Source organism: Acomys russatus, chromosome 7 (genome assembly GCF_903995435.1).
Source record: "Acomys russatus chromosome 7, mAcoRus1.1, whole genome shotgun sequence".
Lineage (NCBI taxonomy): Eukaryota > Metazoa > Chordata > Mammalia > Rodentia > Muridae > Acomys > Acomys russatus.
Window position 1 is genome coordinate 63,190,274 of NC_067143.1, and position 24,986 is coordinate 63,215,259.

Genomic DNA, 24,986 nt, shown 5'->3' on the forward strand with positions numbered 1-24,986 from the left:
TATATATATATATATATATATATATATATATATATATCCATCTGAAGAAACTTGTACCTGTCTAAGACACTGAGTGAAAACCCAGCCTCTCTCCTGAGTAAGCTTTTGCTGGGCCCCCTGATTTGGCAGGCAGAGGAAAGAAGAGGGAGAGAAGAAGGCTGTGGGGAAGCCTGTGGGAGACAGACTGGGAAGCAGTCATATGCCGGGGCAGAGCTTGGGCAAGCACCAGGGCCAGGAGTGGGAGGGGTGGAACAGCTGAGTTCCTGGGAGGTGAGAAGGTATTTGGAGAACAGAGAGCACTAAGTGTCACCTGAGACATCCTAAAGGAACCAGGATTCCTCTTGAGTCACCCTAATAGAAGTGCATCAGGGTAAGTTAATTGTTAAGATGGGAGTCTCTGACCAGGGCCGTCACCCAACTGAGGTGATTAAGACAGACCCTCACCCTTTTCTCTGCCTGAGTGGTTAAGGATGCTTGGGAGGTCCTTGTTGGAGGATGGTGAATTTGAGACCAGCCCAGACTGTACAACGAGGCTCTGCCTTAACAAAAAAAAAAAAAAAAAAAAAAAAAAAAAAAAATTAAGAAAGAAATAAATGAAGAAATAAACATAAAAAGCTTTTTTGACTTCAGATCTGTTATTTAGCAAACCCTGAAAACGGAAGGGAGCGCTGAGGGGAGAGAAGGAAACTTTCTCATCGTTCTCTGCCCCTGACTCCACAGAGATGGAGTGCTGACGGAGCACTCAGGCCTGGTCCTGCATGTCAAATGGTGTGCAGTCGGTTGCTGGTGTTGACCATGGCTTTCTTGCCTTCTCACAGTGACACTTTCAGCGGCCCCGCCCTCCTACTTCCGAGGCTTCACCTTAATTGCCCTCAAAGAGAACCGAGAAGGTGACAAGGAAGAAGACCACGCGGGCACCTTCCAGGTAAGACCCCCTCCCCCCACAGCTACAGGCTGTTCCCGTGCCCCTCCCTGCCTGGCAGGTAGAGAGCAAATGAGTCTGGCCTATGTTAGAGACGAGATTAAAGCATCTTGTGTGGCTTTTCGTGTGCCTCATTGATGGTAGGCCAAGTGGGCTGCCTTCATTAGAAGGGCCCACAGGTTGGTGGCAAAGGCTGCCGGACCTGCTTGAGCAGGCTTGGTCACCCGGCAGGGATTTTTTTTTTTTAACGCTGACAGCTCCCACTGCTGGGCTCTGGGTTCTCGGTACCCTTGGCAGCAGGCAGTGCTACGTGGGGAGAGCGCTCAGAAATTGGCGCAGGTTTGCTGTTTCCCCTGCGGTAGGCATCTTGTGATTGTCTGGGACAAGAGCTCCGAAGCCCAGGCGGGAGGGAGTTCAGCGCTCAGGAGAACGATGTCAGGGGAATGTGGAGACTGACTTTATGAGGAAAGATGAAAAAAGAATTACGCATGCTTTGCTTGGCTGAATGAGCAGGCGAGTTTAGGAGGCTGTGGTCTCTCACTGTCTGTCCTGGAAGAACTGCTCAGTGAGGGGGCTGGGGGCGGCACTGCGCATGACTGTGCCAAAGGCCACAGCAAGACGAAAGTGGGTCAGGAGAAGAAAGGGAAGCTCAGAGGCGAGGCCCTGACAATAAGTCATATTTCACTGTGGAATATTCTTCCAAGGGAAGTGGCAGGAACATGGACCCCTCTCGCGCAGTGTCAGAGCACCGGGGTGATCCTAGGTGGAGGCCCAGCTAGCCCTACCCTGGTCGTTCCTGGTGTCCATTTCCCTTTGTTCTGGGATTAATTTCCATCTGGAGTTTGAAAACTTAGAAGAGAAAAAGAAAAACCAAGAGAAGGCTCACACTCAGAGTCGGCTGCTGGGCACTCTGGGGTAACATGTGAGCTCCTTAGAAAACCCTGCCCCAAATATCTCGTTCGTCAGTGTCTTCTAATCACTTGGGGCCAGTTTGTAATCACAGGTTGAATCTTGTGACTTGAAAATTTTAAGTTTTAAAAACATCTATTCATTTGTGTGTGCACGTATGCATGTGTGTGAGCCATGACATGCATGTGGAGGTCAGAGGACACCTCTCAGGAGTTGGTTCTCTCCTTCTACCATGTGGGTTCTGGGAAATGACAAGTCTTCAGGTTTGGTAGCAAGTGTCCCTACCCTGAAACTAATCTTGCTGTCTCCTTCTTTTGGATTTGTTTTTTGGAGGAGGCAGGCAGGGGGAGTCACAGTCTTGCCAGATAGTACTGGATGCCTTGGTACTCACTGTGTAGTCCAAGCTGGCATCAGAATCATGGAGATTCTCTTGTGTCAGCCCTCTGAGTGTTGGAGACACAGTGGTCACCTCCGTGCTCAGCTAGAACTCTCTCTTCTCTATATGGGAGTCAAGGCTTCCGGTCTAGTGAAATTGTTGGCTCTGTGCCCATTTAGATGACCTGTCATGGAAAGGAACTCTTGGCAGACATACAAAAACGGTGACCCAATAATAATACCACCAACAGCGCATGCTTGCTGAGTGCTTGCTGGGCTCTGTGCGGAGTGAGTTCTGTCTTCTTAGCTTGTCTTATGTTAGCTTGGGACTCTTTTGAGCTTTGTAAGACTTCCTGATTATTTGTCATTGCTTTTTCTGAGCTTCTGATGTCCTTTTTTTTTTTTTTTTTTTTGGTTATTCGCATCATCAGCTGTACATGATGCAAAATCTTAGCCTACTGAGGCCAGACGAGTCAAACCTCAGTCAGAGCAGGGTCTGCTCCTGTCTCTTAACAAGCTGGTAAAAGCCTGAGGCCCTGTGGTTTGAGAACCCCGGTGTCGTGAGACATTGAGGAACCCGTGCCCCCTCCCTCCCTCACATCAGGGACACGTCCATCTATTGCTATCTGTAACCTCATTGTCTCACAAAGCACCCATGATGATCGTTGCAGCTAATAGGACTTAGTTCTCGGGAGTCAGATACTTTGGGGGTTCCACTCAGTAGTATACTTAATCCTCAGAGCTGCATGGTGAGGTAAGCACTGTTGCTCCCTTTACACAGTAAAGGCACGTGGGGGCTCAGAGAAAGTCAGTAAGTTCTCTAAAGCCACCGAGCTCTGATAAACCTGGGATTCAAATCCAGTCCTGGCTCTGTGCTCCCATAATGGTGTGGCCATTGCTGTATGCTTGTTCAGTGTGAAAAGGAGGACACACTTCATGTGAGTGTCTGTTTGTTTGTTTGCTTGGTTTTGTTTTATGATCGCTGTGTGTGTGTGTGTGTGTGTGTGTGTGTGTGTGTGTGTGTGTGTGTGTGTGTGTGTGTGTACGCGCGCGCAGGAGCCCTGATGTCGTCTGAGTCTACTTAATTCTTGTGGCAACCTTCTGCAGTCAGGGTCGGTATTCCCACTTCTCACAGGATGAAACTGAACCTTCAAGGGATTAAATCAAAGCAGCCAACACATCAAAGCTCCATACGCTGGAACAGTATTTTCTTTTTTTTTTCTCAGAATGAGCATCTTCACCCTAACCCTTACCTTTGAATGATTAAAGGCACGCCTCACTTGGTTCTCCTGGTTTCTGAGGCTAGTAGTGGGGATCATAGACCAAATGCCCAGCTTTCCTCTCCTGCACCTTCCCACTGTAGCAGGAACATTTGAAAGCTCGCATGTTTCCGTGACTCATTCATTCATCCAGCATCCCTTTTTGGTGCTTTCTGTGCCGTGGACTGATGAGTTCAGCACTGGGCACAGTGGTAAGACAAAGAGTTGTCCGAACCCAATGGAGTTTGCTGTGCCCTCCTTGCCGTTGTCCAGTTAAGTCAGCATCCGCAGCATCTGCAGCCAAGCCACCCACTAAAACAGGAACAGACAGATTATCAATGCTACAGCCATTTTTGAAAATGACATTTTCAAAGTAGCTAGATACACATTTTCATCTAACACTTTCCCACCCTAAAAAACTCCGAGGACTTAATAAACAGCAAATATTTGGTAAACTGAGGCTGGAGAGATGGCTCAGCAGTTAAGAGCATTTGATATTCTTGCAGAGGGCCCAGGTTTGTTCATAGCACACACATGGCCGTTCAAAACTGTCTATAACTCCAGTCCCAGGGAATCCAATGACTTCTGTGTGCACCAGGCACACATGTGGTCCACATGCAGAGAAAACGCTCATGCACATAAGAGAAAACGTTTGTGTAAATACAGGTAATGGTCACATACTTGGGTCTTTTAAACTTTTGAAAAATACTTACTTATACGTGTGTGGAGGGGCTGGGGTAGTGTATACACACCCCTGCATACACGCGGAGGTCAGAGAACAGCTTGCAGGAGTTAGGTCTCTTCTTCCATGGTGGGGCTGGGTATTGAACTCAAGTCACCAGGCTTGGCAGCAAGCACTGTTCTGAGCCATCTTGCTGACCTTGTCGTCCTGGTTCTAAGGGGTCTCAGATGAGTTGCTATGCTTCTAACTGCCCGTGGACTTAGTGGAAAACAGACTCACCCATCATGTGTAAAAACCATGAAAGCAAAGGAGCTGCGTTGGGGTTAGTGGGGAGGAAAAGGGACAGTAAGGGTTACACTCCACTGGCTCCTGCAGATGTCTTGGAGAAGGGGTGGGGGGTCCCCCTTCTGGTCCAGCAGTGGGTTCCAGGGTGGTGGCATTGGCACATGAGAGTTTCCAACTGCTAGAGCGGGAGAGACACTGGACCTTTTTTTTTTTTTTTTTTTTTTTTTTTTTTGAGTTAGCTGGGTGTACTCATGGTTAATTGCAAGTGACAAGGAGTTCAGAGACCGTACTGTCTGTACAAAAGTAACTCTCGCCAGTCTCCACGATTCAGCTCACTAAAAACAAACTGCTCCCTGGTCCTAGGCCCAGAACACAGTCCAGCTCCTTCTCTGGCCTCCAGAAGGTCTCAGTCCCAGATTTTCTTTTCCAAAGGAACCAAGTCCTGAAAACCCCACTTAAATCGACACTGCCACCTTGACCCTGAGCTGGATGCATTGCTCTTCTCCTGCACCTACCCTTTGTGTTTATGGCCAACAACACACTCTCTTGTCTGTTTCGCTTGCAGATGTATGCATTATCTGCCCCTCCTGCTGGGCCTCCCACAAGATGGGGTTTTATTTATCTCCTTTGCTGCTGTAGCCTCCGCCCTCAGCAGCTCTGCCCAGCACAGGCTTGGACACTCACATGTTTATTGACAGGACTGTAAGCACACTATTTGCACTGAAGTTCACTATGGTGGTCAATCACACCACTGCTTCCTGGTTGACTCAGCTAGTCAAACAGACAGTCTCATGAACGTTTGCCTGAGATGAGCCCCAAGTCCTACAAGAAAGAGTCTTTAATTCTTCTGTAGTCTTAAAGCTCCTCCATGACCCCATCACTAACAATAAAAGTTCTGAGACATCTTATAACCCCAAAAGAAGTTTTTGGTTTGTTTGTTTGGTTGGTTGGTTGGTTGGGTTTTTGTTTTGTTTTGTTTGATTTGGTTTGGTTTTTCAAGACAGGGTTTCTCTGTGTAGCCTTGGCTCTCCTGGATTTGCTTTGTAGACCTGGCTGGCCTTGAACTCACAGAGATCTGCCTTCCTCTGCCTTCCTGAGAGCTGGGATTACAGGTGTGTGCCACCGAGCCCAGCTCCAAAATAAGTTTTGACACACTTTTCTAAAGCTGAAATATTACTGCATATTTGTTCTCAGGAACTGCCCTTGTATGCAAGGATGCTTTCTTCTCTTTATATTAACTTTCCAAGTCTGATGGGAAGGGTGGTGTCAAATGCCATCTCCCAGTCAGGACTGTGTGGTTGCACTGTGAACTCACAGCAGCTGTGGCTGCTTGCACACGAGCTGCTCAGGATTGCGCCTGCCAATACATTCCATCATGGATGGGGAGGAGCTTGGGAAATCCTGTCCTTCCCCAAGAAGACATTGGTAGTTCATGGCTACAGGAGCAAGCGACTCAGTGGGACACATACACACAGGCACACACACACACACGCACGCACACACATGCACACACACACGCACACATGCATGCACACACGTACACACGCACACACGCACACATACGGTGGTTATCCTCTCCAAACTCTCTTTTATTTACCTCCTACCTATCACTATCACTCCCACTTGATCCCTTCTATTCTCTTTCCAAGATCCATGTCACATATGCATTTGTGTGTGTGTGCGTATGCACTCGTGTGCACACACACCCATGCACATGTTTGTGCAATCCATTTAGCTCAACCAGCAAACTCTGCGTAACCATTAGTTTAGAAGTGTTTTTGGTAGCTTGATGTGAAGCAAGCTCGAGCACACAACTGAAGACAGTGGCTCGCGTTCTCCTCAGCTCCATCAGTCCCAAGCAGTTAAGCAGAGAAGGGTAGCACCCCCCCCCCAGTCTTTCCTCTCTCCTCGCCCTTTATCGGCCCATTTTTGTGCAGACCGGGGCAGGCACCCTCAATTGCTGTGAGTCTGTGCTTGCAATGGCTGTGTATTGGTCTGTGAATAGCATCTCGGCACCCTCCTCCCTGTCTCCCGGATCCTGCTCTGTCGTGCTCGGCAGAGTTCCCCGAGCCTTGAGGGGGTGGGATAACTGTCGTGTTTAGGGCTGAGCATGCGATCAACACTTATCCTCGGCATCTTGAGCAGACGTGAGAATCTGCATTCGTGGCTGATCGCTGGAAAGAGGCGTCACTGATTAGGGCTGTGAGTAGCATTTGTCTATAGGCATCAACGTAAACGTATAGGAGACAGCTTGATTTTATGTCAATGTAGCTGAGCAATAACATTAACTTTTCCCCAGGGCTTGTGACCTCTCATTCCATGGATTTCTGACCAGGTTTACAACATGAGGCACAGATTAGGGCTATTACTGTGCTTGTAGAGGATCTGAGTTCGGTTCCCAGAACCCATGTCAGGAGGCTCACAACTGCTTGTAACTCTAGCACCTGATGCTCTATTTTGGGTGAAGACATATTTGCGTGCACGTGCGCGCGCACACACACACACACACACACACACACACACGCACACATGCATGCAGGCATAGGTTGATACATGTAGAAGCATGCACACATGGGGTGATACTTATATGTAGAAAATATTTAAAAAGAAACCGTCATTTATAGAAAGTTGAAAGACAGGAAAAAAATCATAGGAAGATGATGACTTTTGAGCTGTCTCTTAAGGTGAGTAAACTTCTGTAGCTGGACAGCAAGAGAAACGGGAGGGTGCACGTGAGGCCCTTCCCACACTCTGTCTGAAGACTCATGACATTTTAATGCTTCCCTAGATATTTGGGACAGGTCACAGTAAAGGGTTTTGGTGGCCTTGCTAGGCCCACCCCTTCCCATTGGGAACTCAAGAGGCAGAAACTGCTTGTGCTGAGCTTTGATGCTAAGAGCCCTGTCACAGAGACGCTTCCAGAGGGCTGAGATTACAGATGTGCACCACCACATCTGACGCAGTCGCTGATCTTCATCGACAGCCTCAGAACTGTGCCACTGGAAGTGACAAGTTGTGATTTGACAAAAGTCTCCATGCCCACACTGGAGTTATGGGTCTCTCTTTCCTATTTGCTCCCTAAAGTACTTTAATTCTGTCCCTCTCTGCTGGAAATTCCATGCGAATCGGAGCTGTTCATATTTGGTTTTGTTTTTCCAGAACAACACATCTGGTGCTGAGTTTAAGTCTTACACACCTTCAGAGCTCAGCAAATATTTGTCGCATAACACGAACTAACTTTCTCTTGAGTATCTTTCCAAATGGTCGGCATTCTGTGGGATTTAGCTTTTTGTCAACTTGACACAAAGTAGGGCCATCTGGGGAAAGGAGAGCTCCATTAAGGAAGTGCTTCCCTCACAATGGTGCCCAGCCTAATATGGGCAGTGTTACCCCTGGCCAGGCGGTCCTGGGCTATATAAGAAAGTAAACCTGGAGAGCAAACCAGTAGGCAGCACCCACCCACAGCCTCTGTTTCAGTTCCTGCCTCCAGGTTCCTGCCTGACTTCCCTTGTGGTGAGTGTAAGCCCTAAGCTGGAAAAGCCCTTCCCTCCCTCAGCTGCTTTTGGCCATGGTGTTGAACACAGTGTTAATCATCTTTCCATTGCTGTGCTAAGGCACCGTGACCGAGACAACTTAGAGAAGAAAGAGTATTGGGGGGTTACAGTTTCATAGGGTGAGTCCATGATCATCATGGGGTGTAGGCATGGCAGTAGACTAGCAGGCAGAGCACTGGAGCAGTAGCTGAAAGCTTAAGTGTGGAGTCAACGATAGATAGATAGATAGATAGATAGATAGATAGATAGATATAGTTAACTGGGGTTGGTGTGGACTTTTGAAACCCCAAAGCCAACCCTCAGTGACAAACTTCTTCCAATAAGGCCAAGCCTCCTAATCCCTCCTAAGTAGTTCCTCCTATGGCGCGGGGGGGGGGGGGGGGGGGGCAGGGTGCTAAGCATGCAAGCCTATGGGAGCCATTCCTATTTAAACCTCTACTTACAGAAAGAAGCCAACTCGGATTCTCTCTTATCCCCAGGTCCAGGCTAGGTAATGCTGACAGAAGGAGAAGTCTGATTGGGCCGGAACAGGAAATGGCAGTGAGCAATGGTTCAACTGCTCCAGGTCTGGGTCCGGTCCTCCATTTCTGTATTGTAGCTCTAATGTGGGAGGGAGACACAAGCAGAGATCACCTGCTTGGTTCCCTCAGTCCTTGCCAGCTGTTTCGAGGACCACATCAGGTTTATGATTTTACACATCTGTCATGTTACAAGACTCATTCCTTCAAAGTTGGATCTTTCCTGTCACCTGTGTCTCTTTTGCTCCCATCGAGGGTCTCTATTCTTGCCACATATCTGGGCTTTCAACAGCTCAGTTTAGTCCTCTGTTCTAGTCCTCTGCACACTGTTGTCCTGATGTATAAACTCTCTATTCACTCGCAAGGCTCAGTATGGAGGCAGACCTGGGCCGTGGCCACCTCTCTGTTCCCAGGGTCTCCTCAAGGTCTGGCACACCGGCTGGTTGATAAGTGTTTTCCAAACTGATAGATTATTTTTGTTGGAATGTCTGGGCCTACACACATATTCTTTGGCACGAGGTGGCCTCATACTTCCTGCATGGGAAAAAGCCTTGCTTCCACATCTGTTTCTAAAGGTTTGGAAATAGTTTTCAAGTTTGTGATAAAATTGTGTGGTACTATATCATGTTTATGGCCACAAGGATTTTTCATTGTGTTTCTATTAAGTCCTTTCTGAAAGGGCAGCAAGTTGAGCAGAGGGCCTAGCTCAGCGGTAGAGCATCAGCAGCTTGAGTGAGCACTGTATAGCAAAACCGATACCTCTTTATTCAACACCTAACATTTGGTGGTGTAGGTCTTAATTTTAGTCTTGCAGACACCCGAAGCCATGTTTGCTTGTTTGCTTTTTAAGAGTTTAATTCAGAGCGAGTGCTTCATTATTCACCAAACCCAGTCATCTACTCTAGGATATTTTGGTTGCGTTTAAATATTATAATTATTTAACATCATATATTCATATAAAGAAAACCTTTTCATTTACTTGTGAAAAACAAATGAGCCCAGACATGTGTTGGGCTCTGAGGAGGTAGCCCTGAGTGCAGGAAGACTAATGTCCCTGCCCTTGGAGACACCATGTTTCAATATTTTACTCATTGGATAGGGTCTGAGTTTCTGGACTGCAGTTTTCAGGGTCTGACTATGTTTCACCAGTATCCTTGCTCTTCATTGTACCTGAACAGGTAGGAATCTGACACACAGCTCCCCACACAGAGTTTGCAGAGCCTTTATCAGATTTCTTTGCTTTGGTTCATACTCCTTGATGCTGGAGTGTCTCACTGACCCCTGGCTATCCCTCAGGTCCCACAGGCATCCATGTTTAAGGCAGTGGGATGTTGACTGTGAGAAGTCCCCATGTGTCTTCTCCCACGTACTTACTGCAGCTGCTCTGAAAAGCCCCAATTCTTACACAGTCTACTGCCTACAATAAAGCTGAAGGCCCCCACTTTGCCCTGATGAACTAATTACTCAACACAGTCCAGCATTTCTAGATTTTTCTAGATTTGGCACCTTCTGTTCCAAGGTGGCTGATCACTGGTTTTAAGAGCAACTGCACCTATATCCTCAGCCTCTGACACCTGCCTCATAGTTGGGCTCCCTTCCCCCTACCTGGGATGTTCTCAGCACCCACAGTCCTAACTCCCTCAGTTCTGCAGGCCTTTGCCCCGGTGTCACCTCTGTCAAAAATCCATTTGTGAAAAACCACCCCAATCACTTGTTTATTCCAGACAGGATCCAATGTAGCCCAACTTGTCCTTAAATCCACCATGTAGCAGAGGATGACCTCAAATTGTTCATCTTCCAAAGCACAGGAATTACAGGCCTTTGTTACTATACCTGGCTTATGTGGTGCAGGGGATCGAACCCAGGGCCTTGTGCATGCTAGGCAAGCGCTCTACCAACTAAGCTATATCTGTGGTCTACCTCATCACTCTTGATCGCTTCACTTTACTTGACTTAGCATTCCTCAACATTTCATATACATGTTGCTCATCGACAAATGTCTCCTCACAGCAGGGTGACCTTCACTGGGGTATAGGCACTGTATGGACAGCAGTGTATCCCTATAGCAGTGCTTGGCACCCAATAGGCACTAAGTAAACAGCTCTCAGTTTATTCGGTGTGCCTTTTTGAAGTTACATAAAGAGGAACACTTTAAACAATGAGATTAGTACAATTCGATGGTAAAAAAAGATTCTGGTACTTACTTTTCTCCCATTTCCTTCCCAGAATTATGTCATATATACTGATATGAACACACACACACACACACACACACACACACACACACACACAGCATCTTAGTTTGCTTTTCTATTGCTGTGATAAACAGACAACATGGGGAAGAAAGAGAGTATTTGGCTTGTGTGTCCTGACCAGAGTATATCACTGAGGGAAGACAAGGCAGGAACTCAAACAGAGCAGGAACCTGGAGGCAGGAACTGGAGCAGGAGCCACAGTGGAACACTGCTTACTGGACTGCTCCCTACTTTACGATACAACCCAGCACTACCTCCCAACAGGTGGCACTGTCCACAGTGGTCTGGGTCTTCCTACATTAATCATTAATCAAGAGAATACCCTACAGGACAGGCTGGTGGAGGGCTTTTCCCAATTAAAGGTCCTCTTCCCAGATACATCCAGTTTGTGTCAAGCTGACAACTTACCGGGACACACATGTATGCACACACATGTATGTACATGCGCACATGGCCACACACACACACCCTCCATCAGGACCCTTTACAAAGTAATCTGCACATATACAATGTCTTTTTATGCCCTGGAATTGAAATAATTTCACCATATTAGTAGCAGCATCACACACCATACCTTCATTGTACAAACTTCAGCCATTTCATTTACTTTGCTGAACTTCAGTTTCCTTGGTTGGCTGCTTGGAATAATATTAACTCAAGAGGTTGTAAGGATTTGATGAGGCTCTTATTACCATTATTTCATTACCCCAGCCTTTTCTGCCCCAGAGGATGGGTAGTTAGCCAGTTGCATCCACTCTAACTTTTTGGTCTCACTTATGAGGAAGTTAAAAAGGCTGAAGGACACGGACCACAGACTCCAGTGCAATAACACAGAGAGATGGAATCCCAAGATTAGAGGCCGTTTCCTCTTTCCAGCAGCAAGAGGGCAACGGGTTATAACTAAGAGAGCTGCAAGGCACTAACACTATTTATGAAGGGGCTTCTAGAAAAACCAAAGACCACAGTAATGACCCTTGAGGCTTCTGACTTCAGATACCATAGTAAGCTTGAAACATGGCTGATTCTAGCCAAAGAAACATGAATGCCTCACTCAAAGATGCTTATTGCGGTTCCCCTCATCCTATGTGCGCTGTCTAACTTTTGTCACAAAGTTAAAGGGGGTGCTAGCATGCAGAGTGACAAAAAGAAAGAAAGAGAAGGGGCGGGCAGAGGGAAAGAAAGAAGGAAGTTAGGAATGAACAGAGGGAGGGGAAGAAAGAGGAGAAGGGTAGAGCAAGGAAGGGAGGGAGGGAAGAAGGGGCAGCAGGAAGGAACAGAGGGAAGGAGGGAAGGATGGAGGGAGGAAGGGAGGCTACAGAGACTAAGATCCAGACTTGACATGGCAGACAGAGGTTTGAGAATTATCAGGCCGGAATTTGAAGTGACTGTGGGAGTGGCTTGGGCAGTAAAGTGCTTGTCCCACAGCATGAGGACCTGAGTTTAGATTCCCCTGCACTCGTGTAAAGATCCAGGTAGTGTGTGTGTCTATAATTGCAGCACAGGACGACAGAAACAAGTGGATCCCTGGAGCTTTCTGACAAGTCAGCCTGCATCAGAGAGCTCCAGGTTCAACCAGAGACCCCATCTCAAAAATAATAAGATTGAAAGCAACCAAGGAATGCATCTGATGTGCTGATATTGACCTCTGGCCTACACATGCACACACAGATGACACACACACATGCACACACAGACACATGCACACACAGACACACAGACACATACACAGAGACATACAGACACATACACACTCACACACACAACCACACACTCACACACACAGACATACAGATGCATACACACACATGTGCATGCATGCACACATGTGAATTCCTATGATTGCCATGCTAAATATCTGATGAATGAGTGGACAACATGGATAACTCAAGGAATGTAAGCAGGGAGCCCAAAACTCCAAGAAAGAGTCAAAAGGCAATACTAGAAATCAGACTTGAAAAAAGCCTTTGGCAGATTCACCTGGACAGGAAAGAACCATGGATCGTGAGGACACATCCAAACTGAAGTACAAAAAGAACAAAGAATAGAAAAAAGTAAGGATAATATGCAGGAAATGGAGAAATTATACAAGACTCATTATATACATAATGGGAATAACAAACAGAGAAAAAAGGGGAAGAAAGAGTTGAAGATTATATGAATAATAAAGTAAAAATCCTACCCTGTAGGTGGTTGGCTCATAATGAGTCATCAACAAATACAACTGCTATCACCACCATCACCATCACTGTCACCATCACTGTCACCATCACTGTCACTATCACCATCATCATCATCATCATCATCATCACCATCACCGTCACCGTCACTGTCACCATCACCAGCACCAGCACCATCATCATCACCATCACCAGCACCATCATCATCATCATCACCACCATCATCATCACCATCACCGTCACCATCAGCATTGCCTTCACCATCACCATCACTGTCACCATCACTGTCACCATCACCTTCACCATCACCATCACTGTCACCATCACCATCATCATCACCATCGTCATCACCATCGTCATCACCATCACCGCCACTGTCACCATCATCACTGTCATCAATTGACAGACCAGAAAACTAGGGAAGAAAGAACAGTGTAGTTTTTAAAGGAAGCTTGGTTTTGAGAGTGTTCTTTGACCTTCTCCTTCCTTCCTTCCTTTGTTTTTCTTTCTTCTCTCTCTTACCAGGTCCTTACTTTGCAGCCCAGGCTGTACCAAACTCTAGATCTTATTCTTCAGGTTCCCTAATGTTAGGACTTTAGAAATGTTGTCATCCTGCTGGGCTCTTACTTCTTTCTTGGGCCCAAAGCAAAGAAGAGTGGTCAAAATACACGATAACTTGAGGAGGAGGAGAAGGCTGGGAAGAATTCAGTGGATACCCTACACAGGATTCCAAGCTTTATGGTAATACTGCTCTCACAGGATTATCAAGGTTAAATAATAAGCCACGGTGATCTTTACACTGCACTGGGCCCCAGAACCTCTTGAGTGTCCTTCTCCAACTCAGACAATTTGATTGTGTCTACTCCCTGAGTGACGGCCGAGGACCCTGCCTTTTTACAGCTACCCTGTGTGTTTCCAGTCGAGGCACCTCTCAGGCTGCTCCGTAAATAATATAAACTGTCACCGTGTTGGCCAGAGCCTGACCTGAAACAAGTGATTTTCAAGGAGGCAGTAGCACAGGGGAGGGGTCAGGCCTGAGGACAAAGGAGAAGAGCTGGGAAAAAGAGCAAGGAGAGTGGGGTAGGGGCCACAAGAGATGGCCATCCTGAGAGGACTGCCTGACAGAGAGGGCCCAGTTTAGAAATTACAAACTCTGGGCCGCCCTTAGACTGGACCTTTGACTTTCCCCACTGGGTCTGAAGAACTTGGGTCAGAAGCTGGGTGAACAGATGCGTGCTTTGCACAGAGTTGTTTCTCAGAAAGTATGCGCCACACACTTGATCCCACTGGGGTATTGGTGAGGTTGGGCCTGTGCAAATAATTAATAGGTACAGATAATTAACTAGATCACGAGGCTTTCCCTCAGAAGGGACCAATGCTGACTTTGTAGAGTGAGTTGGCATCCATAAAAACAAGATGATGTGGGTGAGGCTATCCCTTGCACTTGGCCCACGTGTGCAAGGCTAGACCGCCTTCCATATTCCATGTTTTGATGCAGCCCAGGGGACCCTTACCAGACAGCAAACAGAAACTGAAAGGGTATGATGGATCCTGCACTCACCTTCAAGACTGTGAGATAAGCAACCCTCTTTTCTTTATGTAGTAACCATCCTCAGATATTTTCTTATAGCAGCAAAGAACAGCTTGATCCATGCAGAAGAGACAGCCACGGTGAAAGAGAAGCAGGCCACTATTTAGAAAGATAGTCAAGGGTCCACAGTGATGAAGAAGTCAGCGCTTCAAACACCTATCATTTGAAAGACGTCCTAGGACCCAACATGTTCCCCTACGCCTTCATTGTCCATCCAAACATTTTATTCCCATCAGCCTAGATTCAACCCCAGTGGCAGCTAATATTGACAGGCTCTTGAATCACCTAGAAGACAAATCTCTGGACATGCTTATGAGGGAACTTCTAGGCTGGGTTAACTGAGATGGAAAGACCCACCCGCCCTCTCTCTATGTGGGCAGCCTCAGCCCGTGGCTGACATCAGCATTTATCTCTCTCACTCCCGACTGTGAATGCAATGTGACCAGCGACTTCAAGTTTCTGCTGTCACTGTTGATGACATCACAGTGCTGCCACTGTTGATGACATCGCTGCATCATGATGGCAGTCCAGTCTGTACCCTTCAGCTCTGATCCAATTCCTTCCTTCCTCAACTTGTTTTTGCCAGGCATGTTGACGTAAACGTGAGGAAAGGAATGATTGCCGTCCCGTGACTCTCCCCAAGTGGATCTTCAGTGGCCTCCTTGTCTACTGACACATGCTCACAGAGTCACAGAAAACTGACACCCCCTGTGCCCTTCCTCAATCTCCTCTCAGGTCCCCCAGGTTTTGTTTATTTTTAATTCCTCCATCTGTGCCCTTCCACGTCTCTCCCCTCTCCTTACCTGAAAGATCTCAGTGATTTAAACTTGGTGCTATTGATGTGTGGAGTCATATAATTTTGCCGGCAGTGCCTGTGCTGTGTATTGCAGAATGTATGGGGGCATGCCTGGCTTCAAGGAACACCTACACTTCAGTTGCTGTGACAGTCAGAATGTTCCCAGTTATTGTCATTTGTCCCCCGAGGAACAGATTTGTCCTCACCGAGACCCTCTGCTTTGAATGCCGTGTTCCTTCAAGCTCAGTCCCGTGAGCCGCTGCTCTGCCTCTATCCCGCCACGTTCTATCCTGCTGTAGGTTTGGGAACACAAGCCATGACAATGACTAACAGGGTAATAATTGGTCGTTTTGGACCCACACTCTGAGTGAGAAGGCAAATTAATCTAATTTGGCTCTTTTTTGGGGCGGGGGAGGGGGCGGGGGGAAGAGAGAGTGAGGGACTTTTTGACAATTGTTCCCTCAAATTCTCTGACTCACTGATGGATTTGCAATCGCTCTTGCCAGAAGTCCCATTAACTTGTTGCCTAGATATTGGCTGGGTCTTCCTGGGTCGGATTCAGCTCACGTGCCACGCTGCTCAAGCCACAGTGTTACTCTGACGCACGCTGCTTTTCAGGTGCCCAGTTCACTCAGCTGGAGAGCTCAGCGTGCTGCACAGCATTTGGTTTGCAGGGCTGGAGAGCAGCTCTGGGTTACAGAAATGCTAGACAAATGCTCTGCCGCAGAGGGCCATCCCCAGCCCTGGACAGCTTTCTCCAGCCTGTCACTGCACTCCACCTCAGGAAACACATAGGGCAAGGGGCAGCTCAGAAGTGCCTGGACATGATAACATTTAGCACCTTGGTGGGTACAGGCTCCAGGTAAGCCTAGAACATGCCATTCTTCTGCAGGCTCATACGATGCTCTCGTTTCCAGACCACTTTGACCATGGCAGCATTTACTGAGCAGCTACTTATACCAAATGCTATGTTATAGTCCCTGTCTACTCTAATCCCAATTTTCACCAGCAAATCAATAAGAAAGGTGTTGTGGACACTTTTACCGATGAGGTAATCAACTCAGAGAGGTTGTTTACTTGCCCAAGCTCACACAGCAGTAATTCCCCATTTTGTATTTTGTAGAGAGAAAAACAAAACCTGCCTTCAGTTGCTATGTATTTAGGAGAAAGTGGAGCATCAAGCACAGTAGCATAACAGTTCTTTTTGTTTTGTTCTGATGTTGCTTTGATATAGAGTCTCGTTGTAGAGCCCCGACTGACCTGGAGCTTGCTATAAAGCCGGGCTGTCTCAACCTCTCCATCCTCCCTGACCTCGCTTGATTGAAGGTGTGTGGCTCCACCCAGCAGAGCTGTTTCCGTTGATGCCTCTGCGTGAGAACTGTGGGTCTCCCTTTCCCTTGGGGGCTGTTGGCCACCAGCCCACGAGGGCAGGAGGAGCAGTGGCCCAGTGGCGGGCATGGGGCTTGGAATGGCATCTGGGAGCAGCTGCAGGGAGGCAGATCAGCTTTATAACAGGGGTGAGGGGAGTAGGTAGGGGAAACAGCCAGGAGGTGCCTGGTAGGTGTTCCCAGTGTTCATTTGCATTTATCAACTCAGTCCTATGCGGGGGGGGGGGGGGGTTGAGAGGAGGAGAAATAAGCCAGGCATCTGGCTCCGGGACACCTGAATAAGGACAGGCAGGGAGTAGGATGTCTTGCTGTGGGTAGGGAGTCCTCCATCTTACCCTGAGCTGACCAGTCACAGAGGCTGCAACCTTCAGCAGCAGGGCCTTCCAACAATAACTAAATAGATGGCCACTCTAGGGAGAAGTTCTGGCCAAGGGATGCAATCCTGGGTGCCTCTCCCGGCTCAAGCCGCACCGGACCTACTCTGCCTGTCAGGTGACTTCCTGTACCTGGCTCCACCTTCCTGCCAAACATATAGAGCAGTCCCAGCCAGGGACTGGAGGCTGTGCTGTGGCCCCTTAGTAGGAAGTGGGCTGGCCAAAGTGTGGGAAGCCATAAGTGAGAACCCGAAGGAGGGTTGCACAGAGCAGGAAGGGACAGGACAGGGTACTAAAGACTCCAAATGCTCACTGTTCCCACTGGAGTAGCTGGGGGTCAGAGTGCACTGGCCATGATACGCACATGGCATTTAGGATGTGAGAGTTATTGCCTCATCAACATGCCTTATACTCAGTGGCATCTGAGAGTTGAGAACTATGGCATCTTAGTCCTCAATCTGCTCGATTGGTGGAGATTATTTAGCTTTGGGGAGAGGCTGTGGCAGTGGGGTCTCATTCTGTGTGGAATCTGGGTGGCAGGCGTGTCTCCTTCATGTTGTGTCCTTGGGAGCACATGAAGAAACATCCACCACATGCCTAGTCATGACCTGAGGAACACAACCCGTAGAGTGCTCTTGACCTGCTTTCTCCACCCTCTCCTTCCTCCCAATCAGCTTCTACTTTTGTGTCTCCTTTCTCTTTGTTTTATTGTTACCCAGGAAGTTTCATTAGGGTTTCTGTGTGAGCTTGAGGGAGGGCCTATGTACAGGAGTATGGGCATTATACTGGCGGCTACACGATTAATAAAGATTTGTCTTTCCATCTCCCACCAACCGGTCACTTTTGTAAATCCTCAGGGAGAGGGAGGGGCCCTAGGAGCCTCCCCCTTCTTCCATGACAGCGTGTTGATGAGATGTAGCTCACGCAGGTCATCATAGCTGTTGTGAGTTCCCAGAAGGCCGCATCTGTCTCTCTCCCCTTTAATCTAGCTATTAAAACAGTAAATGCATGTTATAAAAGAAGATAGACATTTATGAAATTTAAATCTGCCATTCTATGGGTGCTGTTATTAGTGGTCATATAGACTTTTGGTTTGGTTTGGTTTTTACATTTCTTGCTATGGCAAACACCATGCTAAGCAGGCACTCTGCCAACTGAGCTCCATTCCAGCCCCTTTAATTTTTTTTTTTTTTTTTGGTGGTATTTATTCATTGTCGTAGAGATGGGTTCACAAAGGCACTTCATTGGAGCATAGCTCATGTGCTTTGCTTGGATTCTCCATCACATATTTCTCCCTCCCCCGCCCCCAACCCCCACTCCTGCTAGTCTTCTGTATTTTAAGAAGCAGAATTCTGGACAGACATTGTTTTTCTGTGAGCATAAATTAGTTCACTAAACATTCCTGCAGTGAGGTGTGGCACAAGACTATTTTCTGGTTTTCGCTAGAATAAAAACTGAAAATGAATTTAACCAGTCTCGGTCCATTCCCACTGGTACAACAAAATATCATTACGTGTCCTGAATGGGCAGCTTCATCGCCAGGTGGACATTATTGTGCACTTGATGCCTGTGACATCACTGGGTGACATAATCTTGTAGGACCACCGTGGCATATGAGGTCTGCCGTCGACTAAACAGTGGAGACACAGTATGTGGCTGTTCAACAGGCTGGGTAATTTTGCTCCCCCATGTTTGGAGGCGGGAAAGCCTGAGATTTAGGTGCCAGAGGGTTCAGTGTCTGGGAGGGCTGTGTTCTGCTCCCAAGATGAAGCCTTAACTGCTGTGTCTTCAAAGAGGAAGGGCAGCCAGGGGTAACTGATATAGTGCCAGCCACCAGGGGTTCGCCTCTGTGACTTCACCTCCTAAAAGGCCCACCATGCAATGCTATCACACTGGTGTTTACTTAACGCATGGAGTGTGAGGTACACTCCACTGTAGTGACCAGAAATAGTTTCTTACATCTTAGAGTCATTATTAAGCTGGTTGCCCAGAAGTGAAATTGCTGCACGAAGGGTTATAAATGTGCTTAAGATTTTTGATAATTTGTAAATTGATACTTCAAAGACTTGGTTGATGGACATTTGTAACTAGATAAGAGTATGCTCAGTGATAAAGGCTTGCGTTTTTACTGTCACAGAACGAAAGACGGTTGAAAACATCACAGTGTCTCTCTGTGCTGGCAGCCTCATTATAGGGTGAAGACATACTACCTATGTGACAGGGGCTGGCGTCTTATGGTTCTAGGTCCCCTTGGTTTTGACCGTCTTCGCGAATGCACTTACAGCACGCTGAGAGGGTGTCCATGCTGCCAGGATTCCACAAGGGCTCCTGAAGTTCCATCAAGCGCTGCCTCCTGACTCCCCAGGATCAAGCCCATCAGTGTGGGACCTTGTTCCTTTTGTATTCCATTAGAAGGAAGAGAAAAGATGGAGGCTGCAGTGGCCGAGTCCTGTGCCTGGACATCGCTGGTCATGCTTCACGCTCTTCTCTCCTTGGCGGGTGTCAGAGCGGGATCTCATCTCCATGGGAACACGGCAACACTAAACCCTTTCACCCTCTGTCTCACTCATACAAACCCTGCAACTCAAGCACCAAGAATCTAAGCAGGACAGTTGTTCAGTCTGTGGACCGTCACCTGTACAAGCTGTGAGGGGACTGAACTGGCGAAAACGTTAGTAAGAAGGCAGAAACAGACGCCCTGGGGTGGACACTGGTCTCAGCACACTGGTCAGTGTGCAAGAGGCCCCATGTAACTGTGGCATCAGCTCAGCTTTCTCTGAATAATGTGATTCCCAGTCAGCTGTATGCACTGTTCATTTATTGCTAATGAGTATATTAAGGTAAGTTCACAGGAGGTTTTTCATTTTCCTGATACATTTTCATGCTCCCATCAATAAAGAAATACCTACCCAACCTTGTTCAAAAGGAATTTAAGATAACTCATACCTGGTTTAATCTAAAATTAATACTTGTAAAATAGAACTTGACAATGATCTCTCTAAGGAGGCTTCGGGGTCTTAAGTAGGAGAAATCAGGAAGCTTGAGAAGTTGTGGTTAATAAAGTATTCCAAGTCATTTTTCAAGCCCAAACTGAACAAATGACTGGATATTTTATATTATAACTAGTTGAGAGTCCCCAAAATAATGTCATTAAAAAGTCATTAAAAGAAATAAAGCCATTGAGGTCCCCTCAAATAGTGAAAAACTGTTTCAAAGAAATACTCAGCCCTTTGGTTAATAGAAAGAAGAATATCTTTTTTAGCTAACCAATTTATTTTATTCTATTTTTATTATTTAAAGAAATTTTAAAATTTAAATATAGCTTGATCATTTTTCTTTCTCTCCCCAAGTACTTCCAGATCCTCTCCCCAACACATGCATCCTTCTCAAAAACAAACAAACACCATAAAAATACAACAAAAGCCCCAAACCTAGAAAACAAAATACCACCCCAACCCCCACCAAACTGTAACCAAATAAAAGCACACACACAAGACCTGTGGATTCCATTATATGTTGGCCAACTACTCCTGAGTGTGAGGCCTGCCCTGGAGTGGTTGATGCGCCCAGTGTCTCCTCATTCAGGTGTAAATGACCATTCAGTTGTTAACCTTTGCACTGGCGACTAGGTTTTCATTCATTTATTCATTTTTAAATATAACAAAATAAAATATAATATGATAAATCAAAGCCTGTCACATTGAAATTGAATAGGACAAAAAGCCTAAGAGAAGGCACAAGAATCAGAGACCGACTTGTTCACACACTCGGAATCCCATAAAACACTAAACTGCAAACCATAATGTATATGCAGAGGACCTGGTGCAGATCTGTGCAGGTTGTGTGGATGCTGCTAACGGCCCTGTGAGCTCATATATATGAAGTAAAGGATTTGATGGAGACATCCCATTTAGGGCTGAATGCACAATGTCTGACTGGGGTCTCTGTATTTGTTCCCATCTGCTGCAGGAGGAAGCTTCTCTGATGATGGCCGAGCAAGGCACTGATCTATGGGTATAGGAGAATGTCACTAGGAGTCACTTTATCCCGATGTTTGAGGTGGTTTTATTTGTTTTTCTTTCTTCTCTCTCTCTCTCTCTCTCTCTCTCTCTCTCTCTCTCTCTCTCTCTCTCTCTCTCTCTCTCTCTCTCTTTGAGACCAGTATTATTTCCTTTTACCTTAGGTCCTTGGGCAATCTAGTTTCTGATTTGGTCACTCAAGGAATGTCAGGTATGAGTTCCATCTTGTGAGATGAACCTAAGTCAAGTCAGTTATTGGCTGGTTACTCCCACAAGAAGCTTTGTGCCACTATTGCCCTAGCATATCTTACAGACAGGGCACTATTGTTGATAAAGGATTTGTGGCTGGCTTGGTGTCTACATTTCTCTTTTGGTAGCATGCGGAGTACCTTCCTTACCAAGTAGACACTAGAACATAGGGGTGGAGACTCTATGTAGACACCAGCTCAACATCCCCATAGCCAATGAGTTATGTGGGTATAGTCTTCAGCAATAGGGCCTTGCTGTCCATTTTGGAGAGCAATCTGTAGCCTGGGTTGTTTGGGGATTTTGACCAACAACTCAATTAGCTGTCACCCAATCCCAGTACTGGAAGCTTTGTTTGATGACAAGAGATGGCCGGGTAGGACTCTATCTTTCCCATTATTTGGCAATTTTCTTTATATTGCCTTCACGTGTGTGTATATTTTAAGAAGTTTCTACTGTATTAGGTCTCCATATTATCCCTGAATTTTAGCTGTCTCTCCTCATAGTCCCTCCCACAATCCCCTCTTCCTCCTCCCCACTTGGCCCTCCTGTTCTAGCCTACCTGTCCACCCACAATTATCTGTTCTTTTCCCCATTACTTACAGCATCTAACTGTTTTCCTATAGTCTCTTATCCACCCTCTATACCTACCCTCTGTGGTTCTATGGATTACAGGCTGGCTATCATTGACTTAACAGTTAATATCTGCACATAAGCAAATACATACCATATGTGTCTTTCTGGGTCTGGGATACCTCACTTGGGATGATATTTTTCTAGTTCCATCCATTTGCCTTCAAGGTTCATGATATCATTTAAAAAAATAGCTGAGTAATATTCTGTTGTGTAAGTGTGCTACATTTCTTCATCCATTCTTCTGTTGAGAGACATCTAGGTTGCTTCCAATTTCTGGCTATTATGAGTAGGGCAGCAATGAACATGTTTGAGCAGGTGTTTTTGTGATACAATGGAGAATGGTAGGATGGGCATATACTTTGGGTACATGCCCAAGAGTGGTGTAGATGGTGGAGAATGGTAGGATGGGCATACACTTTGGGTATGTGCCCAAGAGTGGTGTAGATGGTGGAGAATGGTAGGATGGGCATACACTTTGGGTATGTGCCCAAGAGTGGTGTAGATGGGTTTTGATGTAGATTGACACTGATTTCCATAGTGGCTGTATCAATTTGTATTCCCACCAGAAATGTATGAGGGAAAACTGTATTTTATCTTTTTAATTAAGACCATTGATTCTCAACTGAACATTAACTAAAAGAGTTTCAATTAGCTTAACTATCAATATTTTTGTTTAGTAACCTGTGTTTGTAAAGCTTCTTTTCTCTTTGGGATCCCTTAAGGGTAGACCGAGCTCTTAGAAAATATCCATCTGGTGCTTTTGGAGAGCATGGTATACTTAAATCATGTATACATTTGCCCTCTCACATGAGCCTCCCCACCTGCCCCCACGCCGGAGTTGTGACTAAGGCAGGGCTAGGTTCTGATGCGGATTCTGTAGAGGAATTCTCAAAGCCCAGGGATTAGGGTCTGCAGTAAAACAAAGACCCCAATGAGAAGCCAGACATGGTGGTGCACACCTTTAATCCCAGCACTCGGGAGGCAGAGGCAGGCGGATTGCCGTGAGTTCAAGGCCAGCCTGGTCTACAAAGCGAGTCCAGGACAACCAAGACTACACAGAGAAACCCTGTCTCGAAAAATCAAATGACCCCAATGCGAGATCAGCATTGCTCTTATTAGGCTTACTTATAGAGCACTGGGTGAGGAGTTATGGGCAGGAACATGGCTGGGCTTATGTCAGCCCCATCATACACTGTAAGGTCTGCACCCAGCATGGGTGGTGACTCCTTTTGGCCTCATAGATGCAGCCCTGTGCCTTGGCTCTTCCTTGCCTTTATGGTTTGGCGAAGTGGTGGGTTACTCATAGGACCCTCCCACCCCTCTGTCTATAAAGGGACATCAACAGATGCTTGTGTTGATCTTCTGCAGGGAGGCATAGCTAATCAGATAAAGTTGGTGCAGTTCAGCTCAGAGGATAGTCTGGCACAACACTCACAGCAGTTGAATGGCTTGCCTGATCACCCAATCAGGGCTGCTTAACCCCTAGTTCAGACATATCTTAAGAGGATATTATGCCCTCACAATTATTTGCAAAACTGGCCACATGAATGGAAGACCTTCACCCAAACTCTGATTACGTTTCACCTATTACAAACATTAATTGTTGGATGCATCCAGGGTAGCTGAGGGTCTTGAAGGACATGTACATTCTGAGGATGGATGCAATATGTCAAGGAAGTATTTTTAGACTCCCCGTGTTTTCATTCTTGTTAGATATTGATCAGACCTGTGAGTCAGAAACTATTTGTAGTGAGCAGCTCACTTTTATTGAATGCTCTGTTTGTTATATTTCATTGAACACTTGTCTAATTGATTAACTTATCTTCTGCTTGGTTCTAAGAAGATTTTTGTCATGACTACTGAACACATCTTTAATATTTATTTTGGGGGGGGTGCTGCCCTGAAGCTGGGTTCCAGTTCCACTAATTAGGGCTTATTGCTAATGTGTGGGTCAAAATGGTAAAACATGGCACAGTGCATAGAGATGTACAGTGTACAAGTGGCCAAAGTACATCTGTGGACAGGTGAGCCGCCTCCCAACTATTTCCACCTCTCCGCTCTGTGGGAAGCCGTCCCTGGTCTTTGCCATATCCATCAATCCTGATGTCCTCCAGTGTCTGAGGAGCACTTAAGAGGGAGAGGAGGGGATAAAGCCAATTATTTCTGTTGTAGAAATGGGCTGTATGGTTTAGAGATGGCATGGGAATTTTTAGTCTAGTGATACTGGTAATAGAGGCAGAGCACAAAGAATGGACAGGTCTGGGAGAAGGGGATGGACTGAATTTGAGACACACATCCCACTTCTGAGGAGCTGGCAACCTGGTGTGGGAATCAGGGTTGGCTGAAGAGAGAGAAACAGGTAAATTAACAAAATACTCCTCTGCAGTCTGGTGAGGGCCTCGGGTGTGATAAGAGGACAATTTCTGGGGGACAATGACTCTGAGGAGGTCTTTTGATGGGTACAACACTTGGGCTGAGTTATAAAAGAGTTAATTATGGAACACATCACAAAAGATCTCTGTGTTGATTAGTGTCTTGTCAACTTGACACAAGCTAAAGTCATCTGGGAAGAGGCGATGCCAATTTAGAAAATACCTCCATCACATCGGCCTACAGGCAAGTCTCTGGGGCATTTTCTTGATTAACGTTTGAAGTGGGAGGGCCTATCCCATTATGGACAGTACTATCCCTGGCCAGGTGGTCCTGGCTTGTATGGGAAAGCAGGCTGAGCAAGCCAGGAAGTAGCATACTTCCATGGGCTCTGCTTGAGTTCCTGTCTTGGATTACCTCAGCGATACCTCAGCGATAGGCAGTGACCTCAGTCACTGCAAGCCATACAAACCTTTTCCTCTTCGAGTTGCTTTTGGCCAGGGTATTTAATATAGCAATTGAAATCTAGGGCAGCCTCTGATGTAGAGGGGACAATATCTACAAAGGGCCTCCAAAATGAAGGCAGAGCTGGTAGAACAGCTCTGTTCAAAGGACTGGAGGGTTTTAGAA

The 24,986-nt window shown here is 46.6% G+C and overlaps 1 protein-coding gene across 1 annotated transcript in view; it reads left to right on the forward strand.

Moving 5' to 3' along the window:
• The window catches only part of Spon1 (spondin 1), a 290,135-nt gene that overhangs the window by 25,142 nt on the left and 240,007 nt on the right, over nt 1-24,986 (forward strand). The window contains exon 2 of the mRNA XM_051149253.1: nt 819-925. Within this exon, the coding sequence (XP_051005210.1) occupies nt 819-925 (107 nt within the window). The remainder of the gene's footprint in view (nt 1-818; nt 926-24,986) is intronic.